The following is an 18,494-nucleotide window of genomic DNA, read 5'->3' on the forward strand; positions in this document are numbered from 1 at the left end:
GCTATGATGAAATCACTTGACATAGCAAAATATATCCCTTCCATAAGATAGTGGTAGATAATGGTGTGCAGGGTTAAATTGTCTTAAAAAAAAAACAAAAAAACTTGACAACAACTGGGAAATTGGTTTCTGCATAAATTTTTCTGTGAAACCTTAATACAAGTTAGAAAATACTTTTGCACACTTGTATCCAAAAGCTTCTTGAAGCAGATGTGTTGGAGGAAAACCGCAAAGGCAGCAAAGAGAGTTTATGTGAAACATTTAACTGGTAAACAGCCCACAGATTCTACAAACAATACCAGGAGATCAGTTTGTGCTGCATAATTTCCATGTTTATTTAATATATGACAATGTGTTTAGTGTACACAAACATTTGACGCTAAACTCCAACACTCAAATAGAGACACTGACTGAACTACTGCCCATTTAAGATTTTGTAAATGGGTACAACTTTATAATACACTGTTCACAGCAATCAGTTTATATACAATGCAAAATAATCTGAAGAAAAAATAGAAATGTACCAGTGCGATTTGATGGTGCAAGAGAAAGAGAGAGGAAAAAAGAAGAAATTCTGATTAGGTGTGGAAGCACAAAATTGAAACTCATTGAAAGGGGAAAGATATTTAAAAAAAAAAAAAAAAAAAAAAAAAGCCTGTTTTCTGAAGGCTGTCAGGCCATCGTGGTGAAGGTAGATGTGGCCAGATGTTGAAAAAAAGGGTGAGTGTGTGTGTGTGTGTGTGACAGTAACAAAATCTACAGCATCACTGTATACAAGATGCAATGCCTAATTGGGCCATAATGAAGCAGCCTCCTCTGACACATCACTGGATGGATTAATACAGGTATGTCCCACCTCCACCATATGGTTCCCTGATAATAGTCTATCTACAATCAATAGGGAACCAGACAGGGACACCAGCAGATAGGGCGACGCAATCACTCCAGCTGAATAATAATTTTGAAATATTACTTTACATTCAGTGTGAAACTTCTATGTTGCACCAACAAGACTTTGGTTGGCTGATTTAGTCAAATGTGACACATTAAATGATTACAGTCAGGCTCAATCCATTAGAATAAAAACAAGAATGAGGATAATCACAATATACACTCATGACTCAATTGAAAATAAAAGTGATTTGGAGCAATCTTGGGCCCATATATGGTGGTATTTTATTATTGCGGATTTGGGTTTTGAAGGGAATCAGACAGTGTTCGACACAGTGTAACGTACAGCGCAGCAGGGTATCCCACCAGTGATGATGATTTAAGTGAACATAAAACTAAACTGTCAGAAAATCTCAGTGATAAACTTTGATCAAAATACTGACCACCCAAACTCTAATTAGTGCACAACAAAAAGAAAGATGTCAACACAAATTTTGCTTTTTCTTGGCAGTTTTACAATAGCTGAAGGGCTGCCAAATGATGTTAAAATTTGGGTTGATTCATTACATGCTCACAAAGTGGAGCAGTGCACACAGAATACTTTTCTGATCTCAGGAGATATGCTTTCTGTTGCATATGGTGTGGATTACACCAACAGCAATGATATAAACATATTGAAGTGCTGTAAACAATTCAGACAATCAACCATTTAGATTCACGGTGCAGTTCAGCACACAGGAAATGGTTAATTTTTGAGTAACAGAGTTAAATGACGATTTTCAAGACTCAGTGGTGTTTCACTGCAACATCATTCTTGTTGCTGCTTGCTCTGTAGGCTGGCTGACCTCAGGCATATGCAGGAACCCCCCTCCAAAATACAAACTCTTCAAACAGTCTCTTCCGTGAGTCAGAAAAATATGCTGGTCTGCATGAATGCTCTGTGGCAATTTCAATCAAAGATGGGCTTAAGAAATCCCGTCCCCCAAAAACAAAAAAACCCAAAGAACTCTGCTACGACATGAACTTTGCAACTTGCGCTTTGATGCTGCCAATAGTGTTGATTTTCCTCTAAAAGCATATTCATTTGTTTGACAAATATAGCTGAGGCTGACATGATAACCATGAAATATCAATGTTTTTCTGCCTTTATAAACATGAAGTATGCTCCGTTATGAAAGTTTTACACTACATGGCAAATCATTGCCATATTAGGAATGTAACATTAACATAAATGAAACCTTTGCATATTTGTCTACATATGTTTAGAGATGATGATGAGGATGGTGAGGATGAAAACAGGACAGCAGTTTTGATGATATGATTTGCAGAACAACATTATAGCAGCATGAAGGATGTAGATTCAAAGCAACTGGTGCAGAGACATACTGTACAGTATGGTTGAAAAGAGAGGCACTACATTTAGTCAATATACATATCATTCAGAAAACCAGTTTCTTATTCTGTCTTACAAAGAACAGTTTACCTATTCCGGTTCATTCTTCAAGGTAGCTTTGTGCAACTAACGACGCACACACCACCTTAATCAATATTCTCTACCGAAAAATTTATCTACCTTGTCAGATATAGTGTATGTCAGTTGGTTTGAAGGTCAGGTATGGCTATCCTAATCTATAAGGGATAGTATCATTCAAGTAATCTTCAGCAAAGAACTGGCCAATGTATATCATAATGTTATTAAATTGTTTAAATAGCAGTAACTGCATGGGGACAAGGTTATGTTATCAAAACATTTAAGGAACTCATATTAAAAAGTGCAGTGTGCAGAAATTGCACTGTACTACTACTTTAGAAATATAAATGTCTTTGTAAATAAATACATGCAGAAATAAATAATAAAGCTGTTAAATATCTAAATATTTCACATTTTAATACAAATAAAAGGTAGAGAATGAGATTAAATTTGGGAGGATTAATGTGATGAGAGCTGATTATTAAATATGTGACTGCAGATACCCTCAACGCTCCTACAAGTACAACAACATGGATTTATCAAAACACAGAGGAACATGTATTTTCGTTCTTTTCTTTTTTTCTGTGATAAGTGCCATTTCTTTTTTCTTGTCAGGCTGTGTGTGCAAAAATTTCTGAGAACTTGTAGGGATAAAAGGCAGATTATAGAGTGTCAGGATCCATGAAGAAGTATTCGGCTCCATGGCTGAACCAGAGGGAAAAGAGAAATGTTCGACAGAGATACACTCAACTGTCTTTTTTTTTTTTTTCTTATTTCAACTATGCATATTCTAGTTTTACTTTGTATGCAAACCAGCTTGAACATTGTATATAGCTGTAGGGTTAATAGAGAAGAATCTTCACTTTTGTCTATTTACGGACAGCTGAGATGCAAATGTAGTAATGTGATCCTCACTGACATGGCAGCTATAGGTAATGATTACTGTCACTGCATTTTTTTTTTAAGGAATAAATGTGTAAGGCTCAGTGTGTCACCGACAACAACTACATTACCATACATATGTAATCTGAGATAAGAAACTGATGCTACTTGCTCCATTTTCTTCATTCCCCCAGCTATGAATAAATTCCAGTACAGTACAGTGACAACTTTTGAAGAAGAGGCTTTTCAGACTAATAGACTCACATTGCAGCAAAGGCCTGACACAAAATGGGGGCTTTGAGTCTTGAGAACACTAGGAAAGGATGGTTGGTTGGTGGTGAAAGTGGTGGTGGGGAGGGGGCTCAGCACAGGGGAAGGAGGGTACACGGGCAGGGATCTATGTACACGTCAGTCTTTGTTCAGAGTCTTGTTTCACATCCTCATCTGTCCAGCTCTTCTTCTAGAAAGCTTTGACCTGAGAAACAGAGAGGAAACTCCATTCATGCAGCATACAGCATAACAACATACAGCATACAGCATACTAAGCTAATAACTCCTGTTATTAGCTTATTATTTTGGTCACACTGTATTTGGACTCTCCGGTGTTATTATTCAACTTATGATGCATTTACATGCCCTTTAGTAATTGATTTCTGTCTGATTTCTGATTTCTTAAATGCTGCATAGAGGAGAATGCCAGTTTCCATCATTGGAATAAAGGGATTAAGAGAAATTTGGTTAACACAGGTAGATTTCTGCTGGAGAAATCTGCTAAATCTGCTGTTGCTAAACACAATAAACACACAGTGTACACCACTCGGCAGAGTAAAGACAGCGCTACATGATTATTGAAAAATCTCAACTTCATTTTTTTTGTTTTTTTTTTACAATGTACTTTATCTTATTTAGCGTTAGGGTTAGTTTGATAAAAAGCTGACACTAAATTGACTATTAACAGTGGACAGTCCAAATAAAGCCTTACCCTTATTTAACCTGATGAAGAGAATTTACTGAATCATAGATAAGCTGATGTTTTACCTGATAGTTCCAGCAAGAAGAGGGTTAAATGCATACAGCCAATCATGCATCTCTTTGTCACTGTTGGCCTGAAGCAATATTCCCCGATGTTCTGTACACACAGCAAATGTGTTGGGGGTCTGTTGAGGAAAAACAAGAAGTTAAAAGCTTGTTACACGGCGCAAGAGGTTTTGACCAACGAGAAGAGGGAAAGAGAAAATTCAAGGAGGTGAAACCCTGACCTTCAGCATGGCCTGCTGGTCCTCACTGTACTCTACTTGGGCCGAGGAGAGGTTGAGGATGGCCCGCTCCACAGTGTCTCTCTCTGTGTTGTAAATGTAGACATATGGCCGACGCACCACCACATAGCGCTTCACCCAGCCATTGGTGTGAGGTTCCAAAAAGTGCAGGTAGCCCTTTTTTGACACGATGGGGCTGCAAAAACAGAAGGTGAGTATCACCACAGATGAGACCTAGAAATTACGGCACCATATTTTATGAGTCCAAAGGGATTTGTGGAGCCTCTCACCTGACTCGGATCTCCTGGATATCGGGAACAAACTTGCGAACTCGAGGCTTGGCTTCGGTGGCTCCATTAGGGGACTTCTTGGCCTCGCCGTCATGCTGGGAGTCGGGGTTGGGGCTTTCGGCACGAGATCGAGGCATTGGTGGTCTGGGGTGCACAAAGAACAAAAAAAATGTTTAATGTAATTTCACAACCCAATCTAATCATTTTATTTCAAAGTTAAGAACCACGCAGTTGGTTTGTGACAAATTTGTAATCTGATTCTGGGTTATGTAAATAAATAAAATTGAATTGAACTGAATTGAATTGAATTGAATTGAATCATTTGGCTAATTCAGGCTGGCTCAGATAATGAAGGCTAGTATAAAAAATATGACAGTTGTTACATGACAGCAACCGCGCAGAGATGTTTCAGGACTGACCTGAGATCAGTATTGCCATAGCAACCCTCCACCAGGGAAGGACATGTTGAGGAGGGTGCCAGTGTGTTGAGGGCAGAGGCTGAGGTGGAGTCCCTCAGCATTGTGACAGACATCTCTGAGAGCTGTAATTTAGACACACAGACACACACACACACACACACACACACACAGAGAGAGAGAGAGAGAGAGAGAGAGAGAGAGAGAGAGAGAATACAACTATAACAGTTTCTTCACATGTAAATTTAGGCAAATTTCAACTTAATCACGTATAATATCAAGCACTACCTTGCTCTCACTGGCGCTGACACACACATGGCTGTATTCTCTGTTGAAGGAGTGAGTGAGCAGCCGCAAACACTGAGTGTGAAAACAGAAAGGCAGGGCTTTAGTTGTCTGTTCCAAGGTTAGACATCAGAAAACTAAAATATGGTCTGTGATTTAGTATTGATGACAACAAACAGGAGACTGGCTCTATGAATGCATATAACGTCCATTAACACTGACATCTGCTTGATGTGACATTATCAGAGGGCAGCACAAACTCTTCTCTGACTGCAAAATACACTAGTGAGTAGATAAGAGACACATATTTGACATCTTAAATTCAGTATTCAGCAGGGATGTCACAGTATCAGAAAGAGAAATCATATTCAGCAAACACTCCTGTCTTTAAAAGCTTTGTAAACAACACGAAGTAAACTTTACAGTATGTGTGAAGTATTTAAATATACAGGATGCATTAGAATAAGAGCGTTGGCCTGTAGCCTTCAAGTAAAAAAAAAAAAAAACAGCACAGCTCAACAAAATACTTATTTCAAATTAGAGGAACTTGATGAAATGTCCTGCTGTAACAATAATTACAACAATATGATTACGTGCTCTCATTTGCTGTAAGCATGACTGCAACTTCATGTGTTTAAAATATTATATTATATAATATAATAGGCTATATTAAAATATGATCACTGTGTTACAGAGTGAGGGATCAAGTTGTGTTGATACTACTGATGCTAAAAACACTCATAATGGTATGGTCTCAAAATTGTGGTATTGATTTGGTATCAAAGTATCGATTCTTGTGACATCCCTGATATCCAGTAAGAAAGACGGCTGACCTTGGCAGCTAACTCCCTCTGTCTCTCGGTGGGGATGTCAGAGCTGGGGCTGAGCTCTTGGTTGACCTCAGAGGGCTGAGGGGACTCACTCAGGTCCTCAGTCATACAAGACAGCAGGGACTCCTGGCCCATTAGCAGGGTGGACTCCAGTTTCTCCCTCAGCAGGAGGTAATGTCTGGTTTTCTCCACCTGAGAGTTCAAGTTCGTGTTGGTATCACTTAATCACTTTTTACAGTCTCAAAGGGGTTTACAGGCATAAAGTCTATAGAAAACAAAATGATACCCTGTGACATGATCTCTAAGCAGCAGGACAGAAAAGCCAAAAAGAAGACAAATGGAAGAAATCTTGGGAGAGATTGCAGGGAGGGGGGAACTTTCTCCAGGAGTGCAATGGGTGCCAAGTGGGCAATTATTACCTCTAATCAAATCCTATCAATTCAAATGAAATCAAATCAAATAAAAAGAAATATCGCTATGAAAGATTGCTAACTCGCGTTCCTTACATCTTGAAGAAGGCTGAGTTTCTCCAGCTCCCACTGGTGGTCCAGAATGAGGCTGTCGCTGCGGGGCCTCCACCCAGCCAGGTTCTCCTCCCCACGGACGTAGGCCACTGAGGTGTCCAGCACCCGCCTGCGTCTCCGCTGCATACCTGGGGTGGGATAGGTTAAGGATGAGTACACCAGCAGGTAAAAAGAGGGACAGATGCATGACTAAATGGGGGAAATAAAAAGCGATGACTTGGCCTTGAAACTTGCCTGGGCTTCCTGCATCTGCCAGGTGGCAGAGGCTGACCTCATAGACTCCGGTGACACGATTTCTAGAAAGACAACACAGACTGATGCCACTAAAAAAGGAGGGGTGCATGCACTATACGATGATGTTTTCATAGTTTGAAATGTTAAACTCACCCCTCCGCTGCTCTCAGGCTTCCAGTGCCAAAGAGGTTGCGGATAGAGCGTGAGGCAGGGAGTTTGGTGTCTCGGGAGTAAAACACCATGCAGATATCTTTGGTTATGACTGTGGGCTGGGTACAGTTCTCCATCTGCAATGAATAAAAGAGGAGGGATTTTCAACACTATCCCTCTACAGTATTTCACACATCACTTCTGATACCATAAGATGTACGTAATGGATGAGGGCCTCAGCTCTGCTTCCAATGAATGCAGGCACTGTACCTCCATGTAGGCTGAGAGCGTCATGTAGATCTTCTCCCCATATGGGGTGACTCGGTTCAGCAGCAGGGAGTTGTGCATGGAACTATCCCAGGCTGCCTCAAAGCGGTAGAAGGTCCTGAAGTGGTCGACAGAGCAGCAGGCCAAGAAAACAAATTAGCAATCAAATTTCATGCCAAAGTCCCTCAATTTAGATATAAGTTAGTGCAATCTGGTCAACACTTTACATACAGAGAGATGTGCACTATATTTTGATTATATATACTGAGAAAATAATACCATGAGTTGAAAAATGTTTATACAATCAATTTACTACAGGAAATGTACAGTATGTAAACCCTGTGGTGGACTTTCCTGATGTATATGAGACAAAAGTGACAATGAAATTATCTGCATGCAACAGGCTGCTTGAGTTGATGTTCTGCTTGGTACAAAACAAAACAGAAAAGCAAGAAGAGCTGAGATGACTTCATTAGTACTGGACAAAAGGAGAGGGGGAATGAGAGACTGACAGACAAAATGAGGGACAGGGCTGTGAAATACCTAGAGTCAACTCCCAAGGAAATGCTGTGAGGAAGAAGAAATCAGCAAAACAATAAAAAAGTGAGAATCAAGGAGTATGCTGTGATGGTGAGCTGTGTGCCTGGGATGTGTTAGACTGATTTTTCATATTGTAATATTTTCCATTATATGTCTTATGTAAACACTGTCATGGGCAGTGCAATCTGCCCATAAAAGACAATTGAGCAATCCTGTGGAAGATACTAATCCACTTGATGCTGTGTCCCATTTTCCTCCACCATTGAAAAGGTCAAATAGTGACCCATGACCACTCTTCCAGCAACAGAGTACAGCTATCTGTTGCTCCTCTATGATTTAACCCATACATTAATGTATAAGATTTTCCCATTTCCCCAGAGTGAACAGTCACATATTGAAAGCAGTTATTCTTCTGGCCTGCAGCCCAGTATGGCCTTAAATCTGAAAAAGATAATCCAAGCAAGAATTGTAAAAGGAAACTAATGTTTCTGTAAGCCATAAAACTGGCTGAATGGACTCTTCATGAGGTTCAGATGTTGGGCCCACTGGCCTTGGACTGAAGTGACCTTGTGGGAACGTGAACAATGTGTCACCCAGAAGGAATCAGTAATGAGTTGACTTTGTAGGAAGCTCAGTGCTGCTCTGTGTCAGTAAAAGGGATATTTCAGCAGATAGATGCCCTTTCCTTTTCATCCACATGCACACACACAAACACACACAAACATGTGGACACAGACACACACACTACTCTCTTAGTAGAGCCTGTTTGCTCACACTAAAGTGACACAATTTCCTCTTTGAACTGCATTTATACGTTCTTCTTTTTTCTTTTTTACTACCCCCTTAAAATATAGAGGCCAGGATTGAAGTCATGCTGCTGGCATAACATGTTAGGAACCATTTGTTTCTGCCGTTTGGCTGGGTATCATTAAGGTATAAGTAAGACTTGAAAATATTCACAACATTGCAGCGATTTGGGAGAAAGTGCTACTGGTGAGGTAATAGTTCCATGGATTACATTTTAATGGTTGGACTTGAACACCTTGCCAAACAAGGTACTATAAATGATGTGTTTCGTGCAAACAGCACTTAAGTAATAGTGGATGACTGGTGCTCCTGTTCCTCAGCAATACTGTGAAGCGATGGGAAGTTATGGGAAGGACTCTGTGTCTCTTGGAAGGAGAGGTCACTGACTGAGCTGTATCCAAGGACACAAATCACTGTCAAGGAGATCACAAGGAAAGAGCGCAACACTATAAAAATAACAATTAGAGTGGGCAGAGGAAAGTGGAAAAAAGAAAACTTGCATTACAAAGTTGCGAGTGTGTTTTCACCTAGATTTCAAGACTTTATGAGTGCTTTTACTACAGACTAGATGCATCTGCCATTAGTTATTCCAAATGAACTACATGTGTTAAATAATGAATCACTACTGCCCTCATATGGTGAGCAGTACTCATGACGCAACACTTCCAACCCTCTAAATCCTACTAAATCATGCAGGATGTCTTTTACAAGACATATCTTAATCTGTGAGTTAATCAGCATTTGTAAATGATCAAAGGCTACCTAGGAAGAGACTGACAGATGACAAAGACACATCATTTCTTAACATTTCCCAAATTCTCTGTAATAAGCGTAGAGTATAGGATGGGAAAGTAGAGGGATACAAGAGTGTCAAAAGATTAATTCTACAATTTTTGAAATCTGCCTTAAGCATAGTTCCTGTCCCAATTGCTGAAGCGGAAACACAAAGTGTGATACTGGCCCAACGACACCTCCAGCAGAGACGCAGCCAAAGGCGGCCCATATGAAGCAAAGCGAGCCATGCAGTCCCTACACACCATCAACCTCAGCCTGATAACAGCTCAGACACACACCCAGCACAGCACGAGAACAAGGGACATGCAGAACCATGCCCCTCACTTCCCAAGAGAGGGGGAGAAAATAAAGAAGCGTAGACAAATGATAGACAGTGATGACAGGATGGGAAAAAAGGAACTAACTCAGTGGTGACAACAGGTTGACAGAGAATGTGAGTGAATAGAAACACTTTAAACTATGAGGTGCTGATGTAACTCAAGAGCATGAGAGGAGAGGAGGAGCAAAATAATATACCTAGGCATGTCCGAATCAAGAAACTGTCTGCAACAACAAAAAACAACATTCTGTTAGTGGACTGGAGGGAGAAAAATGTTAGCATCCATATATACCTTCAAGACTGAGCAGAGACCACGCTGGACCGCAGCCTGACCTTGAGCTGAACCATAAACCACCCCCAACCTTGGCCTCTAAGGCCACAACACGACAGGAACTTAGTGTTGTGAGCCACAAGAATGCAGCATCATGGTCAAAGACAGGCCAGTCCAGCAGGGCCACTGGACAGTGCGGCCTGAAGCCTTTGGTTCCTTCAAAATTATAGAAAAAAAAAAAAATCTAGGGAATGGTGTTGTTAGGCTCTTTGGAGAAGGGCGGGGTGTCACAAAAGCAGCACAATAAAGCAATGAGTCAAGAGGGAGGGTAAGAAAACGGAAATGAGCAAAGTGGACCTTACAGTTGGCAAAGAACAGCCTTTCACAGAACAATTAGGGCAACACTGATATTAATTAATGCACTTGAATGTAAATATACTGTAAAAAACAAACGATATTATGCTAGTACTCTACAGTTATGGTGCCACTATATCTTGGTGATATTCATGGTGAGTGAGGTTAGGTGTTAAAGGATATGCCAATGCACTGTGAGGGTGATGTTAATTATTATCCTAGGGTTAGTGTTGCATGCCTTGCTAATTAGCATGGGGAAACAGCCCTTTTAAATAACTGAGGCCGAAACCGCCTCTGACTTTTACTGTGAAGCCAACACCAAAGACTGGAGAGAAACAGTTCCCCTGTTACCCTCTACTGGCTGGCTGCAGAACAACTTGAAACTCCAACCACCTCAATATAAGTCAACCAGTCCATGGCCTATCATCAACAGCACATGGAATATAAAGTCAAAACAGTTTTTACTTGAAATTTAAGTCAAAATAGATTTTTTTTTTAATAACTGCATCAGTAGAAATTTATATCTGTATGACTTTAAGTGCACAAAAGGGGGCACGTTGACATGCTCCTATTTTTATCAGTGACACTGGCTCTGGGCTATCTGTAGGGGTGCTGTATCACCAGACAGGCTAAGATTGCTGCAGCTGTTCCATGCTGCTCTGCAAAATCTGTCTCTAAAAATGAGGCCAGAAACCTGACTTCCAGGGCTTCAACAAGACCAGTAGAAGAGTCAGTGTGTGATGGCAGTGTATGGCATGGTTTTGATATATCTAGAGACTGCTAAATGGTGAGGCAGACCTAGGGACAGTCATCCAATTGTCACTGATATCCACTGTGACTCTATTGTGGTTAATCACTGGCCTCAATACAGTTTTGATGTGATGTTATATATCCTATGTTTGACATTATAGTGGTCACAAATATGCACCGAAAGGTTTGTTAGTAAGTTGTTAGTTAGTTGTGTACTGCTACTACCCATTTTATAAGTTAGAAGTGACATGCATTTTCTATTTTCTAATGATGTGCTAATAATTCTTGATGATACTACATGTGAGTGAGGTTCAGTAAAAATGAAGGTGCTTGGTAAAGATTAGTGGCATGACGCTTGTGATCTATCAGCGGATCGCCTCTGGGGTTAACAGATGTGATCATGGGTGAGAGATGGTGACAGTTAAGAGGTGAGGTGATTCACAGGGTGAGATGCAACATGAAGGTGTAACGGTGACAATCAAACATCCAAAGCACATTTTACTGTAACACCAGGGAGGGTCGCACAGCCAGTGTGGAGGAGTAAAATCTTCACTGATTGATGTGATTGCTTCAAGTATAAAAACAAACAAAACAAAACAAATCTTGCCTTATGTAGTGGCTCAGCAGAAATCTAATTCACATTTCTTTGGTTCATGGTCACTCTGAATTTCTTGCATATGTGACCTCCTGCAGCTAGACTGATGAAACTTGATTTGTGCAAATTAACGTTGGAGGGACAAAGGAGTGGATTTTCAGAATGTCAAGATTTAAAATCCCCAGCGAAAACAATACTTAAACAAAAGAAACTGATGTGGTTTGTTTGAATCTTCACATTGTGCATTTTGTGCCATGCTTTTTTTTCTGATCAGCTGGTGCACCATGCCATGCATTTGCCTTTGTGCCATGTTCCAATGCAGGAGCTGTCAATTTAAAAACAGTAGCAGTGGAGCCCTCAGACGAGTAAACAAGCTTATCTATTGTCGTTATACATTTCTGATTTAAATTCCCGGAAACCACATGAATCCAAAAATGAGTTGATTCTCAAGGTGCAGTGGTCTGGTAGTGTTCTTCATTTGTAAAGCTCTCAATATAACAAAGTAATGGTTTTCCATGAGATGTCAACATTAGTACATACCTGTCATCTTGCATGGGCCTGACATACCCAGCAGACAGGATGTTAAGAGAGAGAATATTCGGGTCAATGATGGTCTCATCAGCTTCTGGGGTGTTGCGTAGCCGTCCTAAAAAAGCACAAATACCTCAGTGACAAAAGCTCATATACAGCTGAATGCCATGGTGTCGTCTTGGTTCAATGTTTGGTTTTCAGGTTGTGAAAACCTCAAAACCAAACTTACCCACAACAAGCTCACGGACATCCTTCCATTCAATGTCACCTCCAGACTCGTGTACAATGGTGACAGTGACCCGTCTCTGGAGTCCCTGTAGATAGACAGATAGATAGAAAAAGAGAAATGAGGTTATGATCAGAGTGATACAAAATATTCAACATTTGTCCCTCTGGTGAGTGTAATTAACATACTTGGTGCAGTAGGAAAGTGCCATGGCACGGCATGCCTCCTCTGTGGTCCACTGCTGCTGGGATGTAGCTGAGAAGACACAGAGAAACTCAGCCTTTATTGATTTGGCCACGTACCAGTGAAATCATTAGAATAACCATAGTGAGATTTCACTGATTCAACATCTAAAGTATTCAGCTTCACAGAAAGCAAATTTACTCAAAGCATCTGAGGAGTAAAAATGAACCGTCATGTATGTTATGTGTGTATGTAGCAGAGACCACTTCGCTCAGCTGAAGGTGACACAGGATACTCACTCTCCATTGGCCTCCAGCTCACAGATCTCGAAGAACACCATAAGATCATATTTACAGTGGCAGGGTCCTGCCGAGGGGCGGGTCAAGGCTGTCAGCTTGGTGGCAGGAACTGTGTTGAAAAGGACATCGAGAGGGGACAGGAAGACAAAGAGAGGGTAAGCGGACGGCACACTGCTGGCCAGCTGCGGAGAGCTGAGAACAGCTCAAACCCCACAAAGGAAAGAGAAAGGGAAGAGGAGAGGAAACCAGAGTGATGCAGGGAGGAAAAGGAACCACTCAGTCCTGTGGAAGGAGGATCCTTCTATCAGGAGTTGTATCAAAAATGCTGTAGGGGAATACCAATGAATTTCACGACTCAAATCAGCTTTTTTCTTTGACAGTTCACTTTTGTATTAGTAAATACGCACTACTGCCGCCAACAGTCAAATGAAATAACCTATATATTGTCAGGCTTTGTATCATAGATAATCAGTTTTGGTCCTGTAATTTCTAGCTTTGTAACAGAGCTGCTTGGTGTTTGCAAATATAAATTGAACTACCATAGGCAAGAGTAAAAGCAAATGCTCAAACTTAAACATTATGGTATTCCCCTTTGAAGTATTTGTGTAGGGTACCTGTAATCTACAAATGGTTTTGATCAAGGATGAAAACACTATATAACATAACACATATAACAATATATCATAAAAGCAACATGGACTAACTACATTTCTCCAATGTGAAGCAGTTCCCCCAAAATGAGTTAAGAGCCAAAGTGTGAATGAAAGACACACGCTTCCATGCAGAGTTGGAATTTGACCAAGCACCAATATAATATGTAACACATACAGTATATATTGTATTTTTGTGTAACATGTAATCCATACAGTATATAGTGTATTTAAAAAAAAAAACAATCTTCCCATCCCAGACAACGCTCATAGCAGAAGAGCCCAATGATCAAGAGTTCAAGAGGTACTCAAAGGAGGAGCTGCAAGGAAAATCAACCACGCTAGTAGACAGTGGACACACAGCACAAGAAAACCAATCCAATCCAATCCAATCCCACAACTAAAATTTCTCCTTTTTATATCAATTTATTTCACTTTTGAGACTCGTCAGATTTTTACTAATGATTTAAATTTGCAGATTTGAAACACAGATTTTGTTTCCTTTTCTCTTCAATTTATTTCTCCCTTCACAGGAAGTTGAAATCACAGATGGTGGGTGTCTTGCTCCATGTCACTTTAGCAGATTGGATGCTTGCATTCACAATTGCTTGAAATACCTATTCATTCATAAGACACAATAAATAAACCCTACATAAAGGTAAAACATGCTGTATTCTTCACAGTCCATCCTATGCGGTGTGGCATAACAAGTATTTTGCATTGCAATGACTCTCTCATGCCACACAGAGTTTTACACCTGATATAAAAAGGTTTTCAGTTACAGGGATTCTCTTGGATCTACCATCATTAACCAACCCGGAGTCTGAGCTTTAATAACTGAACAGATAGAGGTAGGAGGAGCGAGCAACTGAGCTTGCTGCTCCCCTTCCAGTAGGAAGGAAGCGGCCAAGCCAGCAGCAGACAGAGCGTGGCCTGACAGCGAGTCCATCAGCGCCCCATTGAACACGTCTGGGACCAGGTATCGGATCAGGTCCAGCGCTTTCTCCCGGTCCGGTGAGGTGTCAGAGTCCGCTGCTTCACACCCAACAACATGAAGCTAAGGTGACATGACTTACAGGTAGAGCAGTACAAAGATTGTGCAACAAAAATACATGGTGCAATCTAAGCAAGGTAACTCAACCAAGGAGTGTTGCCACAGTACAAGAATACTGCAATGTTTTAAAGTTAACAAGATTTTATTCACTCCGCTTACAAAATTGGAAATGTATTTACCTGGTTTAGACAGCGGCATCACTCTTGGGAACTGTCTTCTGCAGGGACGTAGTGGACTGGTTGTAGAAAAAACAGCAAGAAATAATGAGTCATTTTATGATGGTCCAACAATACGCAATGCCTGTCTGAATACCAGCTATGACAGTGAAATACTGAACTGCCACAGCACCTGATGACATCTTTACAGAGCGGAGGAAAGGGCTGTTTCTGGTAGTGCCCAAACACCTCAAACACAATCGGCTGGGTCTTGATGTACTCGACAAAGGATTTGGTGACTTCTACAGCAATCTATAAAATCAGTTAAAGGAAATGTGTTAGAACCTAAAGACCTGTCAAAACTCTTTTGTGAGCAATTATTTATTGTTTGGATAAGGAAGGCAAAGTAACATCATAGTCATAAAGTGACAAAAGACAAAGTAATACAACAGTTTGTTTGGCGAGAATTTAGACTCCTCACAATAAATATGTAAATTAGAAAAGAAAACAAAAACTGCCAAAGCTTGCTAAACTGTAATATTGCTGTGCAGAATCCTCACTAATACTTCTTACATTTTGCACATGGTAGAAGCCCAGAGGGGGTCCACGGCCTGTGTTTTTCAGTGGCTCGGTGGAGAAGGCCTCATCATGGCGGTGGATGAAGCTGAAATCAAATCAATAAAAAAAAAAAAAAAAACAGATAGTTACAAATGAAACTACAAAAGAAATTAGTCTTAACAATCACAGCAGCAATGGTATACCAGAGGAAAACTGTCAAGAAGCATACTTACTTGAACTGGCAGAAGATGTCAGCATATTCTGCAGAGATGCTGGAAGCCTGCAGGACAGTCACTCTGAAGGTAAAAACATTACCAATCCTGAGGTGCTCCAGAGTCCCATCTAGAGAGCCGTCTAGACCGGCCTTTAGTGGGTTCTCCATCTCCTCTGCACCAGCTGTGAGGAATTTATCATATATAAATCACCTACAGCTCAATGGTTGCACATAAAACACACAAACACACACACACACACACACGCACACACATGCACAAGCGCGCGCACACACACACAAAATACAATTACCCGCACATGTGTTGTTGTTGACCTCATCAGCTGAGGGCCCCATCTCTGCGTTCTGACCCTCCCCTTCCACAATGCGAAGCTCTTCCTGGGAAATTCCTGCACGGGACAGTCCTACAGAGCAGGTCTCTGACTGAAACTAAGACATCAAGGTACAACATGGACTACGGTTAGTAAACACAGGTCAGGGAAGATCAATTTGAATCCTGTATCGAGTTTCTTGAAGCCTACCTTTTCATACTGCTGATCCTCGAACGAGATTTTGGCAGTGCCTGACTGCCTGACTCCTGAGCCGTAGTCAGGAGCCTCCTCATCAGCTGGGGGGAAACACAAAGCACCTTCACTTCACTTCTTCAAGAAGTCACACATAGCTTGTCCTTCCGACCACTCCCTGTACTTTTGTCTGATCAAGAGTGAGGTTGATGATGCAGGCCTTACCTGATATGGCCTGCACCGCCACCCTGAGGAAACCCTTCACCTCTCCTTTCTCACTGACAATGGCCACACGATGGACAAGGGGAACTGGGTACAGCAGGTTACTCAGATAAACAAAAGCCCTTGATGGACAGATTAAAAGGTAGATCAAAGGAGACAGAGAGGAAGGAGAGAAAGAAATGGGAGAAGATTAATGACAACACAGAACTATGGGGAAGGCTCACACTTGATAAAATATCACTGGACTGGACGAACAGAACACAGAGCTGCAAAGCAACCAAACAGAAGCTGGGACTGCTCTTGCGATGGCCATGGCTGCCCTTTACTATTGCTTGTTAGGGGGCTTCTCCTAAACATCTATTGATGATAGTATCACTGGGACACCTATGGGTCATATGCAGTATTTGTCAACTTTTGTGTTCTGCTGATCAAAGCTTGGTGAGGCTAAGGAGCATGTGTGTAAGGTGAAACTTCTAATGCTTCAAGTGATCACCAAACATGGGACACCAGCTCAGTACTAAGCTGGAGAACAAATTTAATTTATTTGACTGATGTTTTCTATATGCTTTCCATATGTTTTCCATTGCATGGTACTTTTGTGCTCTAACAGACTGGCTTTCACAACATCAAAGTGCCTCAGTGAGAGGCTCTACATAAAGAGGGCCACACTGAGCACTAGAGGCACACAACATCTCACACTTGTAAATACTGCATTTACATTATCGTGCATCAGTGACACAGACTGACAGTTACCTATTGCTCAAGCAGGTAAATTGTATTGAATATCTTGATGAGAATTGTTTCTCATTTGTTGTTTATTTTTTTCAAAACTGTGGTGATTAGCTATAATATTTGGTCTTGCAGTCAAGGACCAGATTTTCCATGAGCCAATGGGGGTAGACATTTAAGGGTGAAGAGTGTTAAAAGGGAAAGGATTATGACAAGATTGGTGAGGTGCAAAGAAGGCATGCTCAGGACAAAAAGGTGAACAAAAATGCTTTCAGCTTCTTGACTCAAAGGAATCAAAAGCAAATGAAACAGAAATCATCATACGGAACATGGCTCAGCTTGAAGAAACACTGCCAACAGCTTGACATATTGTACGCTACACCAAAAACCAAAAAAATGACATCAGAACTCAAAGCCCACCTCCTGGGTTGGAGTGCTAATTTGTGCAAAAGAGGGGCACTAGTTCATCATCAGACGTATTCAAGTAAAAATTGACAAAAAAGGTAAAAATTAAAAGACTTGTGCTCTGGCATGCCTAAAAGAGACAGCTGCAGTAGAAACCAGCTCTTTCATCTTGAGATTTTGAGTCTTCCTTGAACACCAGTTTACTGTATCATATAGATAATTTCCAGACTCTTTTTTTATTCTTATTCAGGTTTCACAGCATGGCGAGAACATTTAGCTTTGGGTTCCTGTGTTATGCAAATCAGATCTGAATATACTCCATGAGACATGTCAGTGCTTTAGCTAGCGCATGGTCTCCTTTAAAAGCCACAGTTTTGCATTTAGACATACACAAAAGTGAGACACACACCTCAAGCAGCCGTTGAGCATCAACATTGCTTGGATTTCAGTTGAAGCAAGTGATATGAACCAACCCACCCCCAGCTGATTCAAAGTAGAATCGTAACTGTCAAGCATAAGCATTCAGCCTAACTTTGTGTATAAGAAGACAGTAAGCACAACTAAAAAATAGCCAAGAGTCATATTGGATGAGGTTAAAGATAGAGTTCAGAAAAGATCAAACTAGAAGCCCAGAAATGTCTACCAGTGTTCACTCAGTGTTGCATTGAGAGGCATTATGAAAAATTCAGTGTAGTGGTTTCACAGGATTGCATGAGTAGTTCCTCTTTCAAAACTTTTAGGGACTATGACAGTGAGAGCTGAGCTGGAATGACAACTGGAGTGGCTAGCATGAGTTTGAAAGCTAAGCAAGAATTTAAGG

At 40.9% G+C, this 18,494-nt stretch overlaps 1 protein-coding gene across 1 annotated transcript in view; it reads right to left on the bottom strand.

Annotated features, from left to right (window-relative positions):
- Positions 1 to 310: 310 nt before the first annotated feature.
- Positions 311 to 18,494, bottom strand: part of kif1aa (kinesin family member 1Aa) — a 44,246-nt gene continuing 26,062 nt past the window's right edge. The window contains exons 28-50 of the mRNA XM_030049149.1: positions 16,544 to 16,662; positions 16,337 to 16,422; positions 16,115 to 16,244; positions 15,817 to 15,979; positions 15,599 to 15,689; positions 15,219 to 15,337; positions 15,050 to 15,105; positions 13,167 to 13,275; positions 12,873 to 12,939; positions 12,688 to 12,772; positions 12,468 to 12,573; positions 8,040 to 8,063; positions 7,500 to 7,614; positions 7,233 to 7,366; positions 7,080 to 7,141; positions 6,828 to 6,973; positions 6,325 to 6,513; positions 5,495 to 5,566; positions 5,210 to 5,331; positions 4,791 to 4,934; positions 4,504 to 4,696; positions 4,283 to 4,401; positions 311 to 3,719 (exon numbers count right to left, since the gene is read on the bottom strand). Of these exons, the coding sequence (XP_029905009.1) occupies positions 3,677 to 3,719; positions 4,283 to 4,401; positions 4,504 to 4,696; positions 4,791 to 4,934; positions 5,210 to 5,331; positions 5,495 to 5,566; positions 6,325 to 6,513; positions 6,828 to 6,973; positions 7,080 to 7,141; positions 7,233 to 7,366; positions 7,500 to 7,614; positions 8,040 to 8,063; positions 12,468 to 12,573; positions 12,688 to 12,772; positions 12,873 to 12,939; positions 13,167 to 13,275; positions 15,050 to 15,105; positions 15,219 to 15,337; positions 15,599 to 15,689; positions 15,817 to 15,979; positions 16,115 to 16,244; positions 16,337 to 16,422; positions 16,544 to 16,662 (2,494 nt within the window). The 3' untranslated portion in view covers positions 311 to 3,676. The remainder of the gene's footprint in view (positions 3,720 to 4,282; positions 4,402 to 4,503; positions 4,697 to 4,790; positions 4,935 to 5,209; positions 5,332 to 5,494; positions 5,567 to 6,324; positions 6,514 to 6,827; positions 6,974 to 7,079; positions 7,142 to 7,232; positions 7,367 to 7,499; positions 7,615 to 8,039; positions 8,064 to 12,467; positions 12,574 to 12,687; positions 12,773 to 12,872; positions 12,940 to 13,166; positions 13,276 to 15,049; positions 15,106 to 15,218; positions 15,338 to 15,598; positions 15,690 to 15,816; positions 15,980 to 16,114; positions 16,245 to 16,336; positions 16,423 to 16,543; positions 16,663 to 18,494) is intronic.

This window comes from Myripristis murdjan, chromosome 4 (assembly GCF_902150065.1).
Source record: "Myripristis murdjan chromosome 4, fMyrMur1.1, whole genome shotgun sequence".
Classification (NCBI taxonomy): domain Eukaryota; kingdom Metazoa; phylum Chordata; class Actinopteri; order Holocentriformes; family Holocentridae; genus Myripristis; species Myripristis murdjan.